General features: G+C 42.2%; 2 protein-coding genes across 3 annotated transcripts in view; one reads left to right on the top strand and one right to left on the bottom strand.

Moving 5' to 3' along the window:
* Positions 1-231: 231 nt before the first annotated feature.
* Positions 232-11,749, bottom strand: LOC121885104 (uncharacterized protein KIAA2026). The gene is made up of 10 exons (XM_042394250.1): positions 10,960-11,749; positions 9,719-10,433; positions 8,322-8,522; positions 6,575-8,178; positions 6,327-6,388; positions 6,038-6,127; positions 5,790-5,905; positions 5,357-5,565; positions 3,093-5,141; positions 232-2,582 (listed from the first exon to the last, which is right to left on the bottom strand). The coding sequence occupies exons 2-10, from the start codon at positions 10,420-10,422 to the stop codon at positions 583-585; spliced, it is 7,035 nt and encodes a 2,344-aa protein (XP_042250184.1). The 5' UTR covers positions 10,423-10,433; positions 10,960-11,749; the 3' UTR covers positions 232-582.
* A 3,093-nt stretch (positions 11,750-14,842) lies between these two features.
* Positions 14,843-25,464, top strand: part of LOC121885707 (E3 ubiquitin-protein ligase UHRF2-like) — a 32,775-nt gene continuing 22,153 nt past the window's right edge. Inside the window, exon 1 of one of the 2 annotated variants that reach the window (XM_042395403.1) lies at positions 14,843-15,192. In XM_042395403.1, coding sequence (XP_042251337.1) covers positions 15,040-15,192 — 153 coding nt within the window. In that variant the 5' untranslated portion in view covers positions 14,843-15,039. Of the gene's footprint in view, positions 15,193-15,463; positions 15,566-25,464 lie in introns of those variants that run through there. The other variant, XM_042395404.1, reaches the window with a different exon arrangement.

Below are 25,464 nucleotides of genomic sequence, written 5' to 3' on the forward strand. Positions count from 1 at the left end.
ACAAATTCATCTATTAGTTTTTTTATATTTCTAAAAAGTAAGATGTAGTTTTCAAACTGTTACTAGTTGAAAAAAGGACAATGTCATACAGCTGTATTGTTCAAACAGACAGTTAAGTAAAGCAAGGTGTACCAATGAATAGTATCCCAATAATTACCATCTGAAGTAGTATCTAGTAGCATTGAAAAGTATTACAAAAACTTGAGTTGAAATCCATTTTTTTCCTACCCTCTCATTCTTCTGATTTTTATAACAGTTGTCAATACTGGCCATGAAGTAAAAAAGGAAAGTTGAGAGTCTACAACATTCATCTGAGGGCAACCTCAATAGTTTTCAATTTAGAAAACCATCATCACAGTATACATTTCCAGTCTGTTTGAGCATACAGTTTACTTATAAGATCATCTAACCAGAGGGTATGACCTACTGTATCTTAAATTTAGGTTATGAGTCAAACTGCAGCTGGAAAGCAGCAACACCAAGATTACTACAAGTGATGGATATGAGCCCTGCCAAAACTAACCAGCTGAGCAGTGGTGTCTCAGTCCTCACATAGCTGTCTCATGGTCTTGGTTAATTGGTTCATTTTGTGTCTGCCTGTGAAGGCTGTAAAGAGGAATCATGTGCGTGTAGTGCTCCAGTGGAACTGTTGGGTGAAACCACCAGTGCAGCCAGCGGTTTGGGGCAGGTGGTCAACTCTGCTGGATTGACCTGGCACTGAACTGTACTCAAAACAGCACCATCAGGACTAATGAGTAGCTTGGATGCTACATTGGTATGCATACCTAAAGCTGAGGTCTGCAGAGAGTGCTTTCCCAGTGCTTGATTGGTCGGAACGACAGGTTGGTGGATGGTGTTGTTTGTCTTCAGTGATGTGATTGGTTGAGCTGGAGTTATTATTACAGTGTTGCTGGATGGAGGTGTGGTCATCACAGGTGCTGTTTCAAAGCTGTTGACAGTGCTTCCGATTGGTGGAACTGTAGCAATGGGCAGCGTCTGCATCCTCGACGCTGTGCTTACAATTGGAGGGACAGCCACAGTTGGCAATACTTGTGTCCGTGTGCCAGCAAACACTGGTTGCATGACTGCCTGTTTTTTGACTGATGCGTTGCCAAGGCCCATATTCGCCAAAAACTGTGATGGAGCAGTGGGGGGTGCTGCAATTTTTACTGCTGTCTGCTGGGGCTGTATGCCTGGACCCAGGGTTGTCACTGAAACCTCCTGCTGAGCAGGAAGAGAATGCAAATATGGTGTGCTTGCTATCACAGGGGCTGGGGCTGAGGAAACGGGTGCTGGAATTGGTATGACGGGATTCGGCAGGGCAACAGCTGATGGGCTGGGTAAAACAGGCAAGGATGATAGAGGTGCTGACAATCTGGGTAAAGGGGGTGCTACTGCAGGTGAAATGGTGGATGAACATTCAGCTTGCCTGGGTGTACCAGCAGCTAACCTGATTGTAGCCAGCGCTGAGCCAAGAACAGAGGCACTGGTTACCACTGGGGAAACTAGGGCTGGAACACTACCTAACCTAGGTGATGATGAGACCAGAGTGGGTGTGCCTACAGGTGGTGATGCAAAGTTACTAGCCTGCGAAACTGGCAACCTTGGCAGAGCAGACACTACACTTGTTTTACTGGGTAACAACGCTGAGCCCAAGCCAGGTGTTCCTGTTAGTTGGACTGGCATGACATTGGGATTGGTTGCTAGCAATGATGGACCAACAGCAGGTGTGCATGCTACAAAAGGAGAACTTAAGGCTGGCACACTAGGCAGCTTGGCTGGCGATAGGGGTAAAACAGGTGCTCGAGGGGCTACAGTGACAGGGCTTGCCCCTTGGGGAGGTACTGCTGCTCCAATGCTAGTAGCACTGGCACTAGGCACTTGTTGTGGTGCAGGGCTAGAGATAATAAGGACATGGCTGCCTGGACCCAAACCCTGGGGAGGGACTACAAACCGTGCATTGTTAAGGAGGATCTGTGTGCCAGCAGCAAGGGGCGTAGAAGTGTTGATGACTATCCTCTGCTGAATTGTGCCAGTAGAAGAAGTGGTGAATGGGGTACTGGTGGTTGTTGCCAAGGAGATTTGTGTTTGGGTTTTATTGAGAGCAAGGTGAGGGGAAGATAAGATGGAGGTGGTTTCCTCACCAATGCCACTTTGGATATTCGGGGGCTGACGGACAAGGTTGGTTGTGGAGGTTTGGGCTGGGCTACTCTGCGTGGTAGTGGTTACCTGAGCAGGAGAGTTGCTGGACAGTATATTTGTGGGCAGACCAAGATCCTTCTTGATCATGTTTCCTGCAGATGTAGCAGCAGTAGATGTGGAAGAGCCTGGTTGGGAGATCATGGGGAAGGGAGGGATACCCTGGAGCTGAGAGTTGCTGGTTAGAGAAGTGTGAGAAGTAAGCTGAGCAGGACAGCTTGTTATGGTATTTGAACTTGTGACCGGGAACAGTTGTGTGGTGGTGGCTGGTGAACAGCCTGTATCTGAGACAGACACTGGTGTGCTTTTGGAAGGGGAACGTGACAGTGCACCGATGGTCTGTCCGATGGTTGTTGTCTTGCCTGACAACTGGATTTGAAGCCCTGGAGACACACAAGATTGAGATATTTATTTGTGCAATGTTTTTTTTTGAGCAGACTGCATAATATCAGTTTTATTCAACTGATCAACATTGATAATGGGGGTGTATTTGGGGTATTTTTAATACAATATTTAAATTTGGTATGGGTTCTATGGTCCTCCAATGGTCAAGTCTTTGCATCACTTGTTTTATGTTGACAAGCAGAACGGCCTGCACAAACTTTAAACCCTACAGATGCTGCACACCAAAAAAAGGTTGACACAGACCCTGACTTATATATAGCTTGATGTGTTAATGCTACTAATATATTTATAAATTTACTTTAATGTCAAACATTGGGTACTGTAGCATCAAAAAAACAAAGCTCCACATTTCTTCAACTTCAGTATTAAGTCCACATGTACAATGAATAGCTGTGGCCAACTGTTGCAAAATTTACAGACTGAATCAAACACGAGAAACCGGTCACATACGAGAATTCAAGTAAAACATCACACCAAATAAAACCAACCTGTGGGCAAGGTGATGTTCTTGACTTTGGACATCGCTTCTGAGTTGACACTGCCAACAGTTTGTCCTAGGCTTAATCCCATGTTCTGAGTTTGACTTGATAATGAAGTGGTCAGTAGCTGTCCACCAGCTGCTGTCCCTATCCCTTGCTTTGGAATGCTTCCCACAAAGGTGGAGGATGACGTTGTTGTGGGCTGGCTGATGAACATGACTCTTGAACTTGGAAGTGGTTTTGTGGAAGAGGGTGTGTCTTTTGATACAGCTACATTTGAGGCAGAGGAAGAAGAGGGAGTGACCAGAATAAATTTAGTAACTTGGGATCTCTCATCTGTGCTGGCTCGTTTCATACCAGGCTTGCAGATGAACTCAGATTGTGTGAGAACTTGGGGAACACTAGAACTACTCAGTGATGGGACAACAACAGTGTTTTTTACTAATGAAGCTTGAAAATGAGAACCAGATGCTGCTGTCTGTGCAAGCTGGCCAATCTTTGTTACAAACTTAGAAGCAGATGAACTGTTGGAGCCTTGACTTAAGGCAACAGTAGTTCCTGCAGTCTGGCTTCCTGGGCCTGCAACAGGAATGCCACCAGTGAGGGTAGTGACCATGGGAGTGGTGACAGTGGAAGGGGACTTTAATACTGAAGGAACCTGCTTCTGAGGTTGGGCTACTGAGGTACTTGTCACTGCTGGGATGGTACAAGGGGAAGTCTGAGAAGGAGCAGAAGGAGAAGCTGATGACGTCTTGGATACGAGGAAGGCTTTAAACTGAGGTGAGATGGTGATAACTGGACTGCTGGGCAAACATCCAAGGGCATTCTGGTCTGAGGATGTCTGGACTTTGACGATGCCTGTGTTGCCTCCTCTAGTCGTTACCAGGATGGACTGTGAGTCACGAATACACACAGTCTTAAGCTCCTGTTTAGGGTCTGTAGACTTAACAGGCTCAGTAGAAACTGCACTGGCAGGAGTTGTGATAGATGAGGAGTTTGGCATACCACCTTGTGGTGTGCTTGCTTCGGGACTACAGACTTGCATTCCCTTGAACCCTGCTGTGTTTAGAGCCCCATGCTGCAGCCTAGGGGAAACAGAAGGAGAAGGGGTCCTCACTGTCCTGGCATCTTTTAGGGGGGCCACTTGCTGAACAGGGATTCTGTTTTCAGGAATGGTAAACCCAGGCACATTGGTGGACATACATAAGGGGCTGGCCACTTTAGAAACGGGGACCTGAATGCCCTTAGTCTGTTGTTGATGTAAAGAAGTGACCTTTTCTTCATTTTTGTGAATGAGAAGTTTAGAAGGCAGAATCACCACTTGCTGCATGATCTTCTCCCCAGTGTTCTGGTCCAGGACAGGATGAACAGAGATCTTGACTGGGCTGCTGCTGTCTTTCCTTACAAGGTGACCCAGCCCCTCAGGAACCTTGTACACCACTTGGACAGGACTTTTTGGTACAGTCTGGGTTGGTTTGGCCTGTGGTGATTTAGGAAGAGCTGTCGTCACTGTGGCCATTCCTGGCTGTCTAAGTACTTGTGTCTGTTGTAGTCCTTGTGCCTGCAGTTGTTGTGAGTTCTGCTGGGAGCTGGATGGAGAACTTTGTGCTTTTGAAAGTTTTGTGGTAGACAGGGAGACTAAAGACCCTTTGCTCTGTCTATCTATGTTGTTGACTCCTGGAAAATCAACAGGCCGTTTCATTAAGGTCACTTTGTTTCCCACACTCTTAGCCAGTAGGGTGGGAATGGGCGTGTAGCCCTTAGGTAGTCCAGTGGTGGGGTGGAGAATGGGGGGTCTGTGTGACAATGAAGTCTCCGTTGACACCCTTGCTGCCCATGCTGAGTTTGAATCCCTGGATTGATTTGATGGGATCATTTCCGATCTAGACTGTGGTCCAGAGTCAGGAGTAGAAGTAATGCTACTGCTGCCAGTCCGAACTCTTGGCAGTAGACTGATGCCTTTCTCTGTGCTGGCCAGAGGGTGTCTTTGATGGTTGGGAGTTACACAGGTCACTGTTCTCTCTCCAGCAGATTCAGCCACAAACTCCCTGGTACTTGCTGAAAACAAATTAGAGATGTCTATTAGAGATGCACTAGTCAATTAGTCATCTATGCAGGCCAACAGATAAGTAGTGACATTCATTTAAAATTCCTTTAAAACAGTCAAATAAGCTCAGAACTGTGGCATTTAACTGCATTGCAGACTTTAGAAGCGGGAAAACACAATTTCAAGCTTTATCATAATATTACACTTTAGATTCTAGGTTAATTACCTCCGCTCCATAGACCTCTGGGAACTACATGTTCCAGGTCTTCTTCCTCAGATCTTCTGTAATGATCCAACAGTGAACACGCCTCCTTCCCTGAACCTCTCTCTTCATCATCATCTGATGATGATGACGATGACATACACTCCTCACGCACAAAGTTATTGTACTCTGGATGATTCTTGAAATCATGAAATTCCTTCTTCAAACGAAGCCTGATATGGAAGCAAAAGTAGAAATAAAGAAGCAGGGATTTCATTTCTAGTGCAGCAATAATGATACGAGAGCTGTTAAAACAAAGTTGGGGTCATTCTGCTTTATGCTGGTCAGCTGAGCCCCGACTGCTAAGACTATGTAATATAATCAGCACAAAATTTTGATAAAAATATAATAATTATGAAGGTTGGATCCAATCATCCTTTAAATGTCAAATGAGTACCTGTTCCTTTGGTAGGCCTTAACAAGTTTGGGTTCCCACGGTGAAAGCTCATTCAGTAGTCTGATTAGAGTGCTGTGGAGGTCTTTCACTGCTTCTCTCCTATAATACCACCGACCCTGTCAGTTCAAACATGCACAGGAAACCTTAGTCAAATCACCAACATTCAAATGTGTGAAAATGCATGAGCACATTATATTCTCCACCAAAGCAGAGGGCTCTGGAACACATGAATTGTGATTGTCACCTACCAGCCTCTTTTTGGTGCTCTCCAGGTCATCAAGTTCATCTTCTGTTTTACTGATCAGCTCCCGCAACTCTTCAAGACTGGTGCATACCAACTACAGAGGAGAAACAATATATCAAGTAAGAAAATCAGAATAATGAGACAGACAAGAAAAATGAAGGGCAGAAGAATGTTAAGGCTTAAATCAAGACAATAAAATAGTTAAAAGATAGCAAAACTTATTACTAGATTAATTAACAGTAACAACTAAATACACAACTAAACACATAATGGTGTACCATGAATGTGACTACCTTAAATGATGGCTCAACTGGGGGTTCATCTTTAATTTTCTTTGAAGATTCAAGCTTTTTTCCTGTCAACAATATAAGTTATACCAATTGAATCAACAAATTGTTATGGAGAAAATAAACTGAAAAACATTACAACTTCAGAAAGTATCTCATACAGCATTGTGGCTATGAATGCACATTTACCACATGACTGATGCAGTTCCAAAAGAAACCACTGGCACATACATCATCACTCAGCTTTTTCTCACCTGTTTTATGTTTTTTCTTCTTGTCTTTTCTCTTGATCGTTGTGGTGACTCTCCGCACTGCAGACTTGGCAGCCTCAGCTGGGCACAGGCTCATCCTGTCCACGTGCTGCAGCTGCTTGTGCTCTCCTTTCACCCCTGGCAGCTGTTCCCTCCCTCGCTTTTTCTTCCGCTTTTTTTTTTTCGTCCAGATTCTGTCAGTCACCCTCTCTTCACTTGAGTTTTGAGTGCTCTCAGAAGACAGCTGTGTTGCTAGCCCTGATGTGCCACAGCAGCAGCCATGCTGCTCAGATTTAACATTACTAGTTTTGTTTCTACAACATTCCAAACAGAAAGACCTTTGGTGTCCCTGATTGGGACTCCCCACCGGTTTGGTAGGGGAGGCCAGATTCACAGAGCGAGCAGGGGACCTTCCTGTGTAGCTGTGCTCCCCTACACTCAGACAGGGATCTTGTGTCGCTGCTTTAATGGTGCGCACTGAGCCCAATGAGAAACCCTGCTCTTGCTTTACTGTAGGTCTTTTAGACTGATGCTCTATAGTCTCTTCCTTCAATTTCACACTACTTTCTCCAACAGGACTTGTTTGTGAAAGGGACAAGGAGTTATTGTGTATTTTAAAGTCCAATTTAGAGTCTTCACAGGAGTCTCCATCAGAGGACCCTGATTCAGACCCCTCTTCCTTCTTCAGTGACCACGATTTATACCTTTCTCCATCTTCCTCTCTGTTCCCATTTTCCCTTTTTAAAAATCCAAATGTCTCTGCTTTCCCCTTACCAAAATCATCAGGCTCTCCTGTGTCCATGGAGCCTCCGCAACATCCGCTGTCACTTTTATCCCCCTCTTCCTTCATTCCATCCGACTCTTCACCCTCTGTCCCTGGCTCTATTTCAACCCTTTTCACCCATATAGAAGGGAAAGGAAAAGTTGGGGGTGTGCTGGGGCTCTGGCAGTAGATCCTCAGGTCTGCCCCACAGAAATGTGGGAAGTGTATATAGGCATTGTCCTTGCTGTCATAACCCAAAATAGACTCCCTACATTCATGGATGGGCTGGGCCAGTACAGCATCCTGCACATCCTTCTGTGTCTCATACACGTGATCGCAAAGCCCCTTCAGAAGCCACACTCTCTGGTAGAAGGGCAGCAAGTGAAAGGGTTTCTCCTCCAAAGGACTCACCTCCCCCAGGGAGCTGAAAAACTGGTGGCAGAGTCCCAGCTGCTCAGCCCGACCTGGCTGATCACGAGCGCCACCAACAGCTCGATACCATCCCATGACCCGCTGCCTGAGCTCTGACTCCCAGCGACGGTAAGGCAGGGCAGGCCGGCGGTGCAGAGTGGCCCTCCTCTGTGATGGGGACAGTAGGGAAGACATGATTTTGGAGAGGAGGAGGCTGCAGCGGGGCATCAGCAAACAGCGCTCCAGCTCAAAAAATACAATCTCAGGAAGGTTAAGGGCAGTCTGAGCCAGGCAGAGGAAATGCCCTATAGCAGGGAGTTCCCAAAGGGTGTCCACAGTGTGGGGCGAAGCCTGTGATAACAAGCTCTGCTCCCACTCTTCCACCTCCTTGGCTGACATTTCTTCTGCTTCTTTTTTCTCAAGCTCACGTTGCCTAAAAGATCAGAAAACACAGACTGGTTTACTTTCAAACCCAGTTCTAACAAATTAATAAATTTCTTGTGAGTTGTATTTCTTTTTATTTGGCAAAATATTACAACAGCAACTTTTAATCTTTTCTTTAAAAGATTCACTTACCTCTTCTCCTCCTTGACCCTCTGTTGCTCCTCCAGCCGTAGGGTCTGGACCATGATAGACTCATGTCCACCAACAGTGATGGTAGCCAAGCTACGAGGTGCCAGTCTCCTCCTTGTGGAGGTGCCCCCTGACCCTCGTTCCTCCTCTACACCAAAACGCCCTTTAGAAGTCACTGCCAAGGTCGTCTTCTCTCGAAGTGTCCTAGTTTGACAGATTGAAAGAAAGAAAGAGATATTTCATTGTGATGAAAGTGAAAAACAGATGTTTCAATGTGATAAAAGTCTTTAATGAAGCTGTCAACATTGTGCAAAATAAACAGTATATCTATGCTACTGATACAATCCAAGTAGGGTTACAACTAACATTTATATTCATTATTAATTAATCTCCTGATTATTTTCTCAATCAATCCATTAATTGTTTTGTCTACAAAATGTCTAAAATGTCTTGTTTTGTAAAACATGTCAAAACCCAAAGACAGTCATTTAACAATGAGATAAAACAGAGGAAAAACAGAAAATCCTCACACTGGAGAAGCTGGAACAAGCAAATATTTGGCATTTTTGCTTGAAAAAATACTCGAGTGAATAATCAATGATGACAATAGATGCTGATTAATTTTCAGCCGATCAACTAATAGATTAATCGACTAGTCATTTTAGCTCTAAATCCAACAACCAAACAATTGTTCAACATGCATAAAAATGTATTTCTGGTTGTTTTAAAACATGTAACAGTAATTTTTTATCATTAATTACAATCAATATGATGATTGTGAGATCATCATTTGGTGTGCAACAGCGTCAAATTCTCTTATTAATTAGGATTGCAACTAATAATTGTTTTGATTAATGAATCTGCTAATTAATTTTTGAGAAATTGATTAATCATTTGGCCAATAAGATGTCACAAAAAAGTGAAATACACCTCATTCACTATTCCCAAAGTTCACACCTTCAAATTGATTGTCTTGTCCAACCAACAGTCCAAATTTAATTTACTATTATAGTGGATTAAGCAAACTAGCCAATATCAAGTTTTCAGTAGTTCAGTAGTAGTATTTTTTTTTTCAGCTCTATCATTAATGATGATGACGATAGTAATAATAATAATCATATTAATAACAATAACAATAATAATAATAATGATAATATACCCTTTACGTTTGTGCAATGTACAAATACTGGCTGGCAATATAGGTACTCTTACTCTACTATTCTATTTCAAAAAGTGCATATCAAAAGTGCTATCAAATGAGTGTGAGCCTCCTTTGCCAGACAAACATTTGCTGAATACTGAATACACCCTTTGGGTTCTCTAGGACTGCAGTTGTATATTGGTTTTGAACATTTGTTAGCTAAGCGATTTGTTCAACTGTGTATTTACATAATTTTCACCTGGATAGCAATGTGAGCTTCTGCTCCAGCATGATTTCCAGCTTTTGAGCCTGTTTGGAGATCCAGTGGTCCACCCCATGGTAGCGATAGCAGTTCTCCAACATCAGCCTGAAGTCTGCAACAAACTCTGTTATGGTCTCATACTCCTGGCTGATAAACCTCTCCTCCATCCTCCGCAAGCACATCGACTGCTTGAGCTGTGACTGACCTCGACCCCGGACCCCTCCAATACCATGTTGGGCCTCCTGGTGGCCGATGGGTTGAAGGAATGGGCTGGTGATCCCTTTGTACTTGTCCAAAAGAAAGCCAGTGAATATCCTATAAGCTTGCTGGACCTCATAGTTCATATTCTCCTCATAGCTATTGCTGTTGGTGGAGATGCAGACCTCAGGCAGTGACAGGTCACTGTTAGAAAACTCTGACATGCCATCATTGCTTATTGAAAGGTGGTCACCTTCAGCAGCTGCATCTCCGCTGTCACCAGGACAGTGTAATGCTACCATAGTCTCAACTTCACAGCCATTGCTGAACCCATCCTCAGTCATGACGAGGTCAATGTCTTCGGTGCTACTGCTCACCCATCTGGAATCTGAAGACATGATGTTGGAGCAGGACTGCTGGGGCGTTGACGCTGGGTCTTGGTTGTGGAACATCTGTTGGCTACAACCTGCTGTGATTTGGTCTGTCTTATCCTCCTGATCCATGGTGCAGGCACCTGAGGTGGGTAACAGGTGTCACCTACAGTGAACTATGATGTTGCAAACAACACTCCTGCATAGTTTTTGTGTGAGGGAAAACTACACCAAGACAAATTAAAAGTCCTTACTAAGCATTTACAGTTTCAAATAATCTTACAGCAGAAAGATAATCACTCTTAACATACCTAAAATCACAAGGTTAGGTTTCCTGACATTTAATCCCTGTCATGACAGGTGGTCACATGATTAAACACTGGAATGTTTACCTCGTGTGATTGTGTCAAAAACACCAGCAGCTAAACTCTCATTATCTACCTGCCGGATCTTTGCAAACTTTTCGTTTCCCTGGATCAATGGCTACCTAGCCAGAAGTTAGCATTTAGCGAGCTAGCTAACAGTAGTTAAAACAACAAAAAGTACACCAAGTTTGTTCAGCTTGCTCATAGATTGAATCTACCGTGCACTCCATTATCACGTCTCCTGACCACGTGCAAAATAAGACCAAAACAATCTGACCAGAGCTTGGTTAGTGAAACAACATACCTCGACGTTTTCAGTGTGGCTCCAGACATACAGGCAAGACAGCCTTTAGCAAGCTTAGCAACGACGACAGCTTGCTAGCTGGGCTAGCTTGCTATTGTCTCCAATCTGGGGCCTGCAATTGCTGCGTTCGCTTTCCATAGTTAGATTTTATGGCAATTAAATGTCCATTAGTAAAAAAGTTATGCAGACATCTCATGTCGTCAGCGCACAGAGTGATGTCAGTGGCAGCAAGATGGCTAAAAGGAGCATTAGCCGGAGTAACACTAACTGATTGTCCGACAATGCATAACAGTTCATTTTCATTAGCCATCCGGCTAACCAGCTAGGTTTACAAGTTGACAGCTACACACCGCTAAGTTCACGTTAGAGACACATTTGCGGCATGTGTCAAATATCTTCTGAAGCCTGTAGGGTTTACAGAAAGCTAGTAACGGACTATTCCGGCTTGCATGACGAACAGTGAACCGTCCACTTCACTTCCACCCTGCGTGCGCCCGATGCAAATGTGCGCAGCCTGACGTAGCTAGCAGGTCGCGTGTCGCACCAAATTGTTATTTTGGTTTTGGAGCCAATCCTGACACACTCACTTTACACCGTATTAATAACCTTTATTGTGATTATATCAAACCATCGGATTGAACGAGACAGTTGTCATTCCGTTTTAAATCATTGCACACCTGTCGACAAAGCTGTTGTGCACAACAAAAAGTCAACAGCATTGCACAGTTAAAATACTCATTCATAACTTCAGCGCTGAAGTGTCCTCCAGTGAGTTACTGAAGACACAGCAGACACTGTTCCGTGTACAGTGGAAACTTGAGCAACACGCATGTCTCACTTCTAACCGCTAGATGTGGCTAGTCACTAGTGTACGACAGATGAGCATCCTTACCTACATGATGATGTATAAGGAGTCTTTCTTCCCTTTTTTTAGCCTTCAGGTAGTTCTTAACCCCTAGGCTGTGTACAACCCTTTCATTGAGGAAGGCTTTTTTCTCATTTTAACCCTTGTTATTTCCTTCATATTATATATTTTTAACCTGTTATGGGTCACAGTCCCACCCGTGGGGCACTTTATCATTGGTGGCATTATTTTCAGGATCACTTATACTCATTCTGACTTTTTGGTTATAAAATTGAAAGATTTACCTTTTAAATGAGACCAGGATCATGACTGTTATCAAAAGGGTTGAAGAACAGTCACCTTCTTATTTTGGGTTCATTATTTTCAGGCTTGTGTACAAAAATGGAGTGCCTGGTAAGAGGTCAACGCTGGAGCACTTTGAGATTCACTTCCAAATGAAAAGTGCAGTTCAATTTAAAAGCATTATTATATTAACACCAGCCCCAACAAGCTCCACTACATGTTTATTCTGGTTATGGGTATGGCTGATGCTACCGTACACCAACCCCAGTGTAGGAGGCAGGATTTGTGCACCGACTGAGATTAAACTACCTGTAAGACAAATATCAGGGCAAGACAATCCAATACTTTGTGACTGACTGTGTAAAGCCCCAAACTATTGTAGGCTGATTCAGGGATGTGCAGAGATGAGTTGTTTACAGACTGCTGTGTTATGACAGTATCCTTGAATATATTTAGCACCAGACTGCTGTGTTATAACAGTATCCTTGAATATATTTAGCACCAGTCATTGTTTTATTAAAACTACCAAGTATTGTTAGTCACATTAGCAAAGGACATAAATGCAGCATTAGGACAGTGAGCAGATATATTATTCTCTACTGACAGTGTAGATTTGCCAGTGGCAGATTGAAAAAGTCTCCAGCTGGGACAATTGTTAATTAAGCAATTTTGCCACGAGAGGCCTGTGCTTTACAGTGATTTTAGGTATTGTATGCTAAGAGAGGTATTTCAATTCAGTACAGGCCACTCTTTTTGATACACAATGATTTCCTCTCTCAAATCACAGTTTCACTGCTGTGCACAATTACTTTCAGGGGAACGGAGAGAGCTAGATGAGGCTTCAAGAGTCTTCTATTATGTGTTCTGGGAATTTAGAGGTTTCATGCGAAAGAAAGTTTTCCAACTGCTATTTGAAATTTGATTGATGTGTTTGTGTGATTTGCTATTTGAAAGCCTGTGTTATATTTCATCATCATACCATTGTGGTAACAATGTAATATGGATCAACTCGTGGCAAATTGCATAATTGAGACACCATATTTCATTAATTAAGACTAAAGTCTGCATTAAAAGTTTTTTTTTCCTTCTTAATTCATTTAAACCATATGAAAAGAAATTTTGAAGTAAGGCTGGATTACCCACTGGGCAAAGCAGCAAGCTGCCCGGGGCCCCAGACCCTCAGGGGGCCCAAAGGCTCCAGGTTCAATGTTATTTAGTTTTGGTAATTAGTTTGTGGTTATTGCAAATAAGTTTGTAAAACACATAACTGAAAAGGTAGGGGCCCCGAGATAGCTCCTGCATTGTTACCTGCACAAAGAGTTGGGGTCAATATGGGCCTGCAACTTATTTTTGCCCCAATGCCCTCTAGTAGGTTAATCCAACCATGGGAAAGCCAGAGGCAATTCTAAGTTCTTAATACTAGGCACAAAATGCATGACAACATTTAAAGTCACAATAAAGAGAAAACTAAATAAAATAAAATAGAATACAATTAAATAACGGAGGTAAGATACAAATAGACAAAATATATTAGACAAAAAAAAAACAGTTCCAGTGCAGTAATATGTTGCCCCTTTAAATAAATAAAAGTGCAGTGAAGAAATTAATGACAGGTACAGGAGTGTTTTTAGAATAGATTTTTTAAAGAATGATTTAGAATAGTCAAGAAGTGGGATGGATGGATATCTATGTGCAGCATAGCTAAAGGCAGTCTCACAGTGTTTGGATCTGACTTAAAATACGACTAGTTGACTTCCTGGAAAGATCTGAGGGACCTATAAAACACATATCAAGCGTGTATTTTGGCCTTCGGCTGCTAAGTGATTTGAAAACAAGCAGCAGCACTTTAAAATCAATTCTTTTAATAAGCCAGTGTAAAGATTTAAGAATAGGAGCAATTGGCTCTGCTCTACTGTTTCTTAGTAGTATGGTAGCAGCATTCTGCATGTGCAGGTCTTTTTCTAGGCTTGAAACCTCTAATTCTTGCTATTTTTTTAATGATAAAAAGCTGATAATGAATTGATGTTGCTGAGACCAAGATCTGAGTCTATTAAAATGCCAGTATTGATCTTTAGTGGGCTAATCCTATAATATACTACTATTTAATAAAAAAAACAAAAAAACAATGAAAATTGGATTTCTAACCCGGCATGGTGGGCAACTGCCCCGCGGCCCCATATTCCCAGGGGTCCACACAGCTCCAGGTTGTTTTGTGGTAATTTGGTGAATTGTAATATTGTTTGGGAACATGATAGTGAGTTCTGCCTCATTAGCGGATGTTGAGGCCCTGTTTTAAAGTCTAGTTTTAAGCCAAGTGATACTGTGTTAACCTTATCAGCAGTATTTCTTGTGTTTACACAAATTACTATACGATATTCTAGCATAGGAATACACTGCTGGAGGAGGAACAAGGGGTTAATAGGGGCCCGACAGGTCATTTTTGCCCTAGGGCCCCAACCAGGTCAACCGTCCTACTTCGACTACTGTAGCTGCTGTAAAGGCCTTCTTGTGTCAATAAACTCACTACGTCTCAGTGGTATAAATCTGCATAATCATGTAATGGAAATGTAAAATGAACACGCCCCTTCTTGTTACTACGCAGCTATTGATTTATAGTATAGTTTGAGTTATATTTTTCAAATGTATACATGGCTTGATGTGTTTTTTGAAGCGCATTTAGGAGGGAGCTGCGCCTTTAACTGCAAACTGTGCTCGCTTAAACGTTATTTCGCGAGATTTGCTTGGCGCCGCGACCTCATGTGAAACACCTCCTGCGCGACCCAGTCCGACGTTACCTCTGCAGAGGAAAACGCAATGGAGCCCTGAACATTTCTCTTTTTTTATATCTCCTTTGACCCCTGGAAAACAATATTAGTAGGCAAATCCCCCGCTTTATCTGCTATTTATTTGAGGCGCAACAGGGCGGTGCAACGATGTGGATCCAGATTCGTACTATAGACGGGAAGGAGACGCGAACCGTTGAGGATCTTTCTAGATTGACCAAAATTGAGTCTTTACGGTTGAAAATACAGGACATCTTCAATGTAAGCCCACAACAACAGCGCCTGTTCTACCGAGGGAAGCAGGTAAACGCAATTTCTGTGTCAGCCCGTCATGCAGCGCTCGGTTTTCTGTTGCTTTGGCAGGGTTTTGGTGCTGGTTTTGGAGAGTGAGTGAGTGGTCCTCTTGGTGTTGTAGCCGTTTCGGACCCATGCAAGCTTCCTGTTTTGATAGGAATTCGCCAATAGTTCTTGCGCAAGAGCCCGGGGTACGCGGTGTGCCAGCCCCCGGTGAAAACGGCAATATGGCATGAATGTGTGCTCATATTATGGATCCGTGTCACATTGTTTGGGTCGGTGCTTTGGAGACTTGCATGCAACAAATGTCTCACCGCCGTAGACGTGTTTGTTTACATTGCCGCGAGAGAGAAAAGGAGAACATCGCCCTCTGTTTCCACATGTAAGAGCAAAGTAGTGCAGCGCAAACAAACGCCGATGTCTTCTCTCTTTAACCGGAGCAACGACAGCCTGGTTTATACATGTAACAAACCTTAAATATCCGTCTAATTACGCCTTTCTGTTTTGTATTTGTAACATGTGGCTCCAGTAGCTCTGAACTGTACTCGAGCCCATCAGGGAGGCTCGTGCATGTGGCGTGTTATGATGATGATGTTAATGATAATTCGAGGGGGAGGAGGGGACTCCTGGCTCCACGTGCCCTGGCATCCAAAAGCAAGTGTAGTTGTGTTTACACCCTGGCGTCACTATGGTATACACACAGCGTAAAGTGAGGGCAGGACTGTCAGCTGATGGCCTTTCCGCTCCGTACACATCACTCATGCAGATTCATGTGGATGAGTCTCATGTTTCCAAGACACGGTTTGCATACAAGCCGGGACATTTTTTTTCTTGCCCCAATCAGGCCTTGATTTATTGAACATGGCATATATATGATTTTGATTTGTGTTATAGTAGGGCTGGGCAATATATTGATATGGTGATGTGAGACTAGATATCGTTTTAGACATTGGATATCGTAATATCGTGATAAGGCTGATAAGGTTGTCTTTACCTGGTTTTAAATAATAACTTTATTTGTATAGCATCTTTCATACAAAGAAAATGCAGCTCAAAGTGCTTTACAACGAAAGAAATTACATGCATCAAGTGCTTCACATCAAGAAAGACATAAGATGAACATAAAAACATGTTAATGTTAATAAACATAAGATACAATAAAGTGAAAATGTGAAACAGAACGCGTACTTCAGTGGTGGTAATTTGAGACTAAATAAGCGAGAGCTCAGAAAGTAACACAAGACGGAAGATAAAACCCACTGGCACATAAAATACATAGTAATAATAATAAAATAAATTTAAAACATAGAATGTATAAAATCAGTAAAATTCAACATTTTAAAGTAAGTGCAGTAGTGCGAAGCATTTTAAAATAAGTGCAGTTGTGCGAAGCAGACTGAGGGAAAATCTAGTTAAAGGCTAAGGTGAAGAGATAAGCTTTTAGCTTTCTTTCAAAAATATTTAGCGAGCTGGCTTCCCTGATATCTATCGGTAGTGTCTTCCATAGTTTTGGGAAGTAATTGACAAAGGCGGAATCCCCTGATTTTCCTTCGGCTGTTGCTGGGAATCTCCAATAAACCAGAAGCAGATGATCGCAGTGTTCTTCAAGGCAAATAGCTTATCAAGGGAGTTAGTAATGTAGCTTTATCGTAGCTCATTAAGGACTTTGTATAGCTGCCACATTACAGTAAAATGATGTAATTTTCTGAACTTACCAGACTGTTCTAGCTGTTCTATTATTTGCCTTTACCCACTTAGTCATTATATCCACATTACTCATGATTATTCATCAAAAATCTCATTGTGTAAATATTTTGTGAAAGCACCAATAGTCATTCTTACAATATTGCCTCAATATTGATATTGAGGTCTTTAGTCAGAAATATCGTGATATTTGATTTTGTCTATATCGCCCAGCCATATTTTATAGTAATGTACAGCACAAAAAAACATGTTTTATCTCTCTGTCAGGTTACATTAAGCTCCACCAAAGTGGAACAGATGGTAAACATTTCTTAGATATCTCACATAATTCCGTACTACCATTAACTCTGTATTTCTTGTGGTTTATTCTGCTTTACTATCCTGTCTGACTGCATTAACAATGCAGCTTGTAAAAATGCTCAAAGAGTTCTTAAACACTTTTCACAATTACTCCTCTCATTGACTGATTTACAGTTTCTATACATCATGCCTATACAAAGAAATACAGCTACTGTTTATTTCAGAAAACGTGTTCTTGCAAAACACTAAAAAACATTGATTTCATGTGAGCCATACAAATGTAACTTTCAAGCATGGTAGTTTTGAATACAGTGGTAAATATGTTAATATTGATATCACGGTGATCCCGTGGTAATCATCGCTGTGCTATCAATCAATATTTTTAAGCTTGAATCTATCATTAATGGTGGATTCAGGACATCTACCACAGTTTCAACATAAATACAATTCTACATTCTACAAAATGACTATTGAATTTGTAATACGAAACACCAACAGAACAAAATATCTTCGAGCCAGTGCTACAATGCAACTTCATCTTTGGGAGGAAACAAGTGCAGAAACCAGAATAATTGTTTAAGACCCATTTGAGCCTAAGCCCAGTCTTGAATATTTGGTCACTGGCCTGCTGGGATTTCAATTCCCCATACTGTGTAGACATGTTGTTAGATTTATATACTGTAATACTGTGTGTGAACAGATGTTAGTGTATTTTTTTCTTTGCCTCGCAGTGATTGAAGCAAGTTTAATGCCAGCAGTTAGGAAAGACAATGGTGTAAAAGCCGTCAGCTGCTACCCTGAGATGGACACGTGTATTTGTGTGTGTCATGGCGGATGGTCGCATACAGCGTGCAGCCTCAGAGCCTGTGGTTTGCTTTTCAAACACACACACACAGGCATATTTTATGAGGTACCACATATACCAACACACATACAGTACGTTGTAACTGCCACCGTTGAAGTAGCAGATGCAAACAGTGTTTGGAAAATGTACGTCCTGCACCCTTTGGTGTAGTGATGTAATATGATAAAAGAGTTCAGTGTAAACAGAGTCTGTATCTTTAACTATTTATGTGCTATTTTTTTTTAAATGTGTGAATATACGGTATAGAAGCTGGCCCACAGTGTCACAATGTGTGTATGACGTGTGAAAGGTTATTGAAAAGCTTCATCCTGGCAGCTGTTGTTTTATCAGTAAAAAGCAGAAGATGCTCACTACTGGCAAGATGCTGGTGTCATGATATCTTTAGCATTTTAGCATAACATCACAAAGCTGATATTAACACAGTTTGACTCAGCCAGGCAGATAAGCCCTCGGGGAAGCAAGCAGCCTACATGATGTGTTGATCTCACATTGTTTGCATTTAGTCACACTTGCCTTTTTATTTACTTCATATGTGTCGTACGGTACCAAAGGCCAAGAAATTCCTTTTCGAATTGTTTTCCGCATTTTTAAATGGCCTAAGCTACTTCATGTTGTGTAATTATGATAATGGAGTCTAACAGACGTCGTATTCTGAGGTATGCAGTGGGCTGATTCTCTGTTCGTGTGAGGTTTATGTTGTTGGACAGAAAGAAAGAAAATACTTTAACTGTTTGGAATGGACAAGGAAAGATTTCAAGGCCCAGAGTGTGATTGCTCTTCGATAGTGAGGTGAAAGGCGTCTCTGTGGGCTACTGCATGTGTTTGTCCTCAGAAAAAAAAAAACAATGGCAAAGTAAAGTTGGCAAACCTTGCAGACTAAGGAAAGCTTTATGAACACAAAAGTTATGAAAAGAAACAAGCAATATTGGGTTGAGTAGCTGTGTTACACCTTCTGCACCAGTGCCCTTGGGTGCAGATATTTTTACTAGTAAACTAATTTGATTCTTCTGGGCAGTGATTTCGAAGATAAAGCACAAAACAAGACTTCCATTGTTTCAGTTCAAGAATTTTATAAACTGTGCTTGATTCAATGTGCTTCATTAACTATTAATTAGCTGTTATGCTGGAGTTGTCATGGAGTGTCGGTGCTGAAGTGGCAAAGGCCAAGACTGTGTAGTAAATCCTGTGCTTCCTTCATCTCGCTGGAAAATAAGCGGGGAGGGTTGATTAGGGGATTTCCATGTGTTAAGTAATGCATGGAATGAGCCAGTGACACGCAGCGTACACTAGCTAGTGGCCTTACATGCACGCAGTGGTGCCTGCGCTCTGTTAGGATTTAGACTCGTAGCAGAATAACTCAGTCTAATTCCTTTTTCAAAATGGCGTCTTGTTTTTCCCTCCAGCTCACTGCGCACGTTGCCTCACCAGTTCAAAGTCATGCTTGCCCTTGAGTCGGAAGGGTCTCAAGCCAGCAGCCGCACAACTTAGCCTCAGTGTTTTGTTTTTGTTTTTTTGTTTTTTTATGAGGTTTTCAATTTGCTCTGTGCACTCCTCGTCCTCGGTGTCTCTCTTTCACTTTGAATGTCTCGTGCCACTCACATTCACGAGCAGGCTCACCACACACACCTTCCACTGTCCATGCGGCCTTTCTGCTCAACGCCCACACTCTACTTCTACTGTAGGCCTCTCATTTACTAATTAAAAGAAAACGGTTTGGCTTGTTTATTAAGTGGCTTAAAGCTCAGCTTGTAATGCGTCAGTGTGCTTTAAGTATAATGCCGTAGCTCACTTGTGTGTTTTTTTTTTTTTAAACCGAGGCAGCAACATGTTTCATGTCTAAATAGTTGGGCTGTCTTCCACTGTTAGCTGTTGCCTATTGTTGAGCTGTAGGAAAGCTTTATTGGCATGCCCCCTTACACACAGACAGTTGCTGTGACCTAGATATCACTACAATTTGATTATACATGCATTGATGTTGTGGCTCTTCGTATGATGTGTTTTTTTTAGGGGGGGGGGGGCGTATTGCTGAGCTGTAGACTTTGATAGAGAATTTCAGGGGAAGCGGAGTTGGCTGCAGCCATGCATGTACACAGTCACACCCTTCTTCGACAGATTGGCTGGACAAAGAGCAAAGACAAAGGAACTACAACTGCAGCTTTTCCAACACTCCCACATGTTTTCATAGTTTTGCCACTCCTTCTCATAGTAGCTTTAGCTTGCATGGTTGCCAAATGTCCTACCTGTGAAGTATCAGCTCGTACACTGTGAATAGCTCAGATTTCAAGAGGACTGCCAGATTGTTATACCTACTGATTGTCTCATATTTCTCGGGTCAATAATTGCACATATTTGCATACAGTAAACCTATAAAACATACAAAAGGGTCATCTCATAACCAAATTTAAAAACGCAAGATTGCAACCTGTTATCATAGGTTAACACATAACGCAGCAACTAAATCTACAGTATGTTGTTAATGCTTAATGGTATTGAGAAAGGGTTATATACATCAGTAATACTCAAGGATTAAAAACTTTTCAATCATCATCTGTTTAAAAAAAGTAGTTTCATCTATTTGCCAAACTCAATAAACAAAAAAAGACTGGGCCTATAACTCAAAGTCATTTAGTTCTTGAATAATGTTATGGCCTTAATCTAAATACATTCACCCTGCAAACCCAGGAATATGCTTACAGTAAATATACTCAATATTTTTGTCTTACTCCTTTTTTAATGTGTCACACAATTTATACTTACATACACAGGTAGAAATACCTTGAACTGAGTGTGTATAGATCCTTTCTATAGCACTTTGTTGGGGTCTTAGGTCACCAAGAGATCTTGAATGTATTTTGTAACACAGTTTTAATGCTATAAAAGAATTTATCCCCAAATTAGCTGAGAAGTCAGATAACTTTACATAGCCACAAATTTGAACAAATTGGCAAATTGACAAAACTGAGCCCTGCTGGTTCAACATGTCTTGTTTGTGCAGGGGCTAAAACCAGCCTTTGTTACCGTTCCAAGTAATTTTTCCTAATTATCAGTGGAATTTTTTTTTTTTTTTTGAAAACGATCGAATGTCCTTGGGCATAATGTAGACCAAAGATTGAAGCTCGGTAGATGGCAGGCACACAGACACACCCCATGTCATTGTTTTTGGAAATATGACCTATTTTGCTCAGCTCTTTGCCAAGACGAGCTGTGGGCGGAGACAAGGGCGAGGAAGAATCGTGTAGGAGTAGGGGGTTTGGACGGCCTGTCTGAGCAAAGAGGCTAATTTCTTTCCCCGCTATGAAATCTCCTCTCCACCAGCAGTGTGGGTCTGGCTTGGGTTTCACGCCTTTAAACCTCCTTTTAGAACTTGGCACTGATAGTGAATGGGCCATCATGATTTCTTAGTCTATTAAAGGTGCAGTGTGTAGAATTCAGTGGCATCTAGCGGAACGGACTTGGCAGAAATGGAATATAATATTCATGTTTTAATTAGTGTATGATAGAACTGAACGATTTTTGAAAAAATATCTGATAGTGATTATTTTGACTGATATTGCAATTGTGATATGGTTTGTGATATTGGAGAGAATGATAATTTTTACATCATTATCCTCTTTTTCATGGTTCAAAAATGGTTATGGTGTGATTTTTGCAGAGATCTGTACCAAACAAAGATTTTTTCTTAAGTCTGTAGAATATGATGTGAAGGCCAGGACATCTCTGTAGTGCCACAATATTTAATTAAAAATGGTATTTTGACACACATATTTCCTTTAACAAGTATTGTGCCTCCTGTGACTTGAAAATTGCAGAAGGTCATATTGTAATTTCGATAAAATTTCAATTAATTTTTCAGACCTAGTGTATTTACTTACTTTTACTTAAAGCCTGTGGCCCCACTTTGAGTATAGGCCGCCAACAAAGGCTCCCCAGGCATCCCGGTCCTGGGCCAATTTCTCCAGCTGTCTCCATGTATGGCCAGTTCTCTTCACGTCTGCCTCCAGGTCACGACGCCAGGTGTTACTTGGTCTGCCTCATAGACTGTATATAAATATGGACTTCATGACAGCTCCCCAAAAGTGAAGCCAAAACATTTTGATCGCCCCCTGGTGACTGGCTGCAGTATAGGTCATAAGTCCCGCTCTGTCCATGTTAGTGAATGGGACATGGGCCAAACTAAAAAATCAAAGGGCACGTCAAATAACTTTTTTCCCAAAGATGGTCTCTGTCATTTTAGATTGTTCTTAACACGCTGATGCTTGCTCAAGTGCTCATTTCTCTGATAAGCTTGTTTGTAATTAGTTATTTGACGATATAAAAAGGGGGTGTGATGTCATGATTGACAGCTGTGACAGCCGATCTCAAACCTCTGTCAGACAGTGGGATGGCTGAGGGGGTGTGACCCAAGGGCCGTCATCCCGCCTCCTGACTCTACTGTGCAGACTCTGGCTCCGAATGACGTTACACAAGCAAGATGGCAGCTCCCGGAAAGGAAATATTTTTGCCTCACTTTTGCATAGCGGTAGGAAATGGAGACGCGTCGGCCATATTTATATACAGTCTATGCTCTGCCTCTTTTTCTTTTCCCTTGTGGATTTTAAAGGAGGGCATGTCTTGTGTTGAATGCAGGTTTGCGAAGAGTGTGACCAATCCATCCTCAGCGTCCCCATCCCATCCAATGAGAGCTCTTTGGGCCATCAACACCAGGGAGCGTTGCCCTGATGTTGAACAAGACGGCCCAGAGAGCTCTCATTGGACGGGAGGCACCACAGCCTCCAGCCCTACTGTTTAATCACCTGAAAATAAGAATCATAAAGTGTTTTCGTTACCTTAGAATGAGCCCTTCATATATCTACATAGGCAGCAGGACCTTTCCCACGGTGGCCGCCAGTTGCAGTGCCATGTTTCTACAGTAGCCCAGAATAGACAAACCAAACACTGACTCTAGAGAGGGCTTTTTTTGCATTTTTCGCAAGTTTCGCGTCCACCATAGGTTCTCCTACATGCTTGGAAGATGGTTGTTGCCAGATGCCACAAAATCCTACACACTGCACCTTTAATTTGGGTCCACCTTCACTCGATGGCTTAATGTATTCTATCATTGTTATGCAGGCATAGATACTAAGCAGGTGTTGCTTAGTTACTTAAATTTCAGAATTATTTCTCCATTAAGAGCTTTCAAAGCCCTACAATAAGAAACCATGTGGCAGCATTTTGGCACAATAATGAAGCGTAATGCAGTATTACAGCCAAATCTCTCCCCAGTGCCAGATTCTACTCTATGATAGCTATTATAATCTGTAGATTTAAAATGATATTAACAGATTTGTTCAATGACAGATATTATCTGATACAGAAAAGGCAGCGTGAGTTAAATCCTGACAAGATTTGTCTTAGATGTTTGAGTGTATTTTTACAGCAGCCACAGGTCCTTCTTTTGTCTTTGTTTGAGGCTCTGTCTGACATTGTTCTTTGGTGCCTGTTACAATAAGAAATGAGTCTTTGTGAGACCGCCTGTTGAAATACAGCAGATAAATTAGCCTTGTGGAAAGGTGTTAATGTTATTCCACTCAACAATTTGATACACTCATATGCACATGTAAGCACACACACACACACACACACACACATAGGCACACCGTTGCCATGCCAAGGATTTCTGACTCTGATTTTGTTCGAGCCTTTAGAGAATTCTTCAAGTCAAGTGTCTCCGTTTTGTCGAAAGCTTTGTTATGATGTGTGCCCGGGACTGAAGCGAAGTCTCCCACTGGAATGCAGAACTGAGTCATATAATGAAGATACCAGAAGCAATGTGTGTGTTGTTTTTTTTTTTTTTTTTAATTTTTATATTATGCTGCATTATTTATGATGAAGGAGAAAATGTCTTATCCTTGATGATGTTATTACACAGTAGAGATAGTCAACATGGCAATATTTCTCTCAAAGAGATCTTGTAGCCCGCAAATATAGGAAGTATGTTTCTAATATTTCCTGTTTTAGATGGTGAGTCTTTGTTTTGAGCGGGTTATATTACTGAAGTCAGGGCTGTAACACCTCGCAGCGAGAGGCTGATCACACTGACGGTAATGAAGTCGCTGTGGAAAGCGGGTACAGCTTTAGATATCATTTATGTGTTTTGATGCGGCGCATGAAATTTCTACTGTATGTGGTTTTGCTACTCATGTCTGTCTGTGTGATTCTCCGTCCATCTAAACCAGTACATCTCTACAGTGAGGCTGCCTGCAGCAGACCCTACCAGCAATCTTAATTGTCTGTTTTGGATGCTCTCTGTTTGTCTGTTTGCCAGTCTTTCTTAATGCAGTATCAAGTAACAAAAAAGCAGACAGACAGTGGAGGATAAACAATTACTGAGAGTAAATTGAAGACCGAGCTAAGGCAGGGAGACAGACAAAGAAATGCTCAGATAGACTGCCACAGGAAGCCAGACAGATAGACAGACAGGTGAGTATAGCAACCACTGTATGGCTGTGTTTGCACCACTGCTCCTCTGATCTAAATTTCATGAGACTATTAAAAACAGGGAGGGCTGGGGAAATTGCGCTCCACTCCCTCTACTGCTCTCCTGCTACGCCTCCAACCGCTCTCCTCCTCGCTGTCAATAACGAAGAAGAGAAGGGGAGCGCAAGCGAGCGAGCGAGAGAGCGGCGGCCATGCCCGTCTCTCCAGCACAATGGGCTTGTGGGGTTGAGGGCTGAAATGAATAGCTGATGTCTGTAATGAGTTGGCGCGTCCGCCATAAGCTCTCCATTCCTAAGGCAGTAGCTGTTCTGTACTTAACAGTAGATCGGATGTGGTACAGGAGTAAATACGGGTTTCCAGTGGGCCCTCATCTGTTGTTTTTTTTTTTTTTTTTCCTTTTTCTTTTTCAAGAGCTTGTTTATTGAAAGAACCATTTTCTGATGCCTGAAAGGGTCGCGCTGATGATAGCGATGGTAGTGGTGGTGGGTCGGTGTCGACAGAGATTATATACATGATTCAGGTTCATGGGGGTGAGGGTGGAGAGGGTGGGGTGGGGTGGTGGTGGTGGGGGGGGGGGGGATTGCTCTCTTTTGGTTGTCATAGCAACCTAGTCATTTCTTTCCCCCAGCTACATCTCCTATCACTTTAATTCATGCATTCATTTCTTTTATTTATTTTCTCTTCTATTTCTTGTAGAAAACCAGTGTGGGATATGTGCGGGTGGAGTGGAGCTGGCATCCATTTCTATTGCATTGGACATGTAAATGAATACCGACATGGCTAATTAGTACTAGTGCCAGGTAGCTGCTGCTTACCAGTCATAGGTGTCAATGTAACAAATGTTAGTCTTATGCTTACTCCTCAGTTAAATGCATTTAATCACTAGCTGGACATTGGCTTATTTGAGAACAGATGTTGTCGCTCCAAAGCAACAT

Source organism: Thunnus maccoyii, chromosome 19 (assembly GCF_910596095.1).
Source record: "Thunnus maccoyii chromosome 19, fThuMac1.1, whole genome shotgun sequence".
Lineage (NCBI taxonomy): Eukaryota > Metazoa > Chordata > Actinopteri > Scombriformes > Scombridae > Thunnus > Thunnus maccoyii.

What these genes read in the sequence shown, in the direction of transcription:
- LOC121885104 (XM_042394250.1), bottom strand. Translation starts at nt 10,422, where the DNA reads ATGGATCAGGAGGATAAGACAGACCAAATCACAGCAGGTTGTAGCCAA. An exon ending in AAGCTCACATTGCTATCCAG is followed by an intron (nt 8,523 to 9,718) that starts GTGAAAATTATG and finishes CTGTCAAACTAG; the next exon opens with GACACTTCGAGAGAAGACGA. An exon ending in CAGTTGAGCCATCATTTAAG is followed by an intron (nt 6,128 to 6,326) that starts GTAGTCACATTC and finishes TCTCCTCTGTAG; the next exon opens with TTGGTATGCACCAGTCTTGA.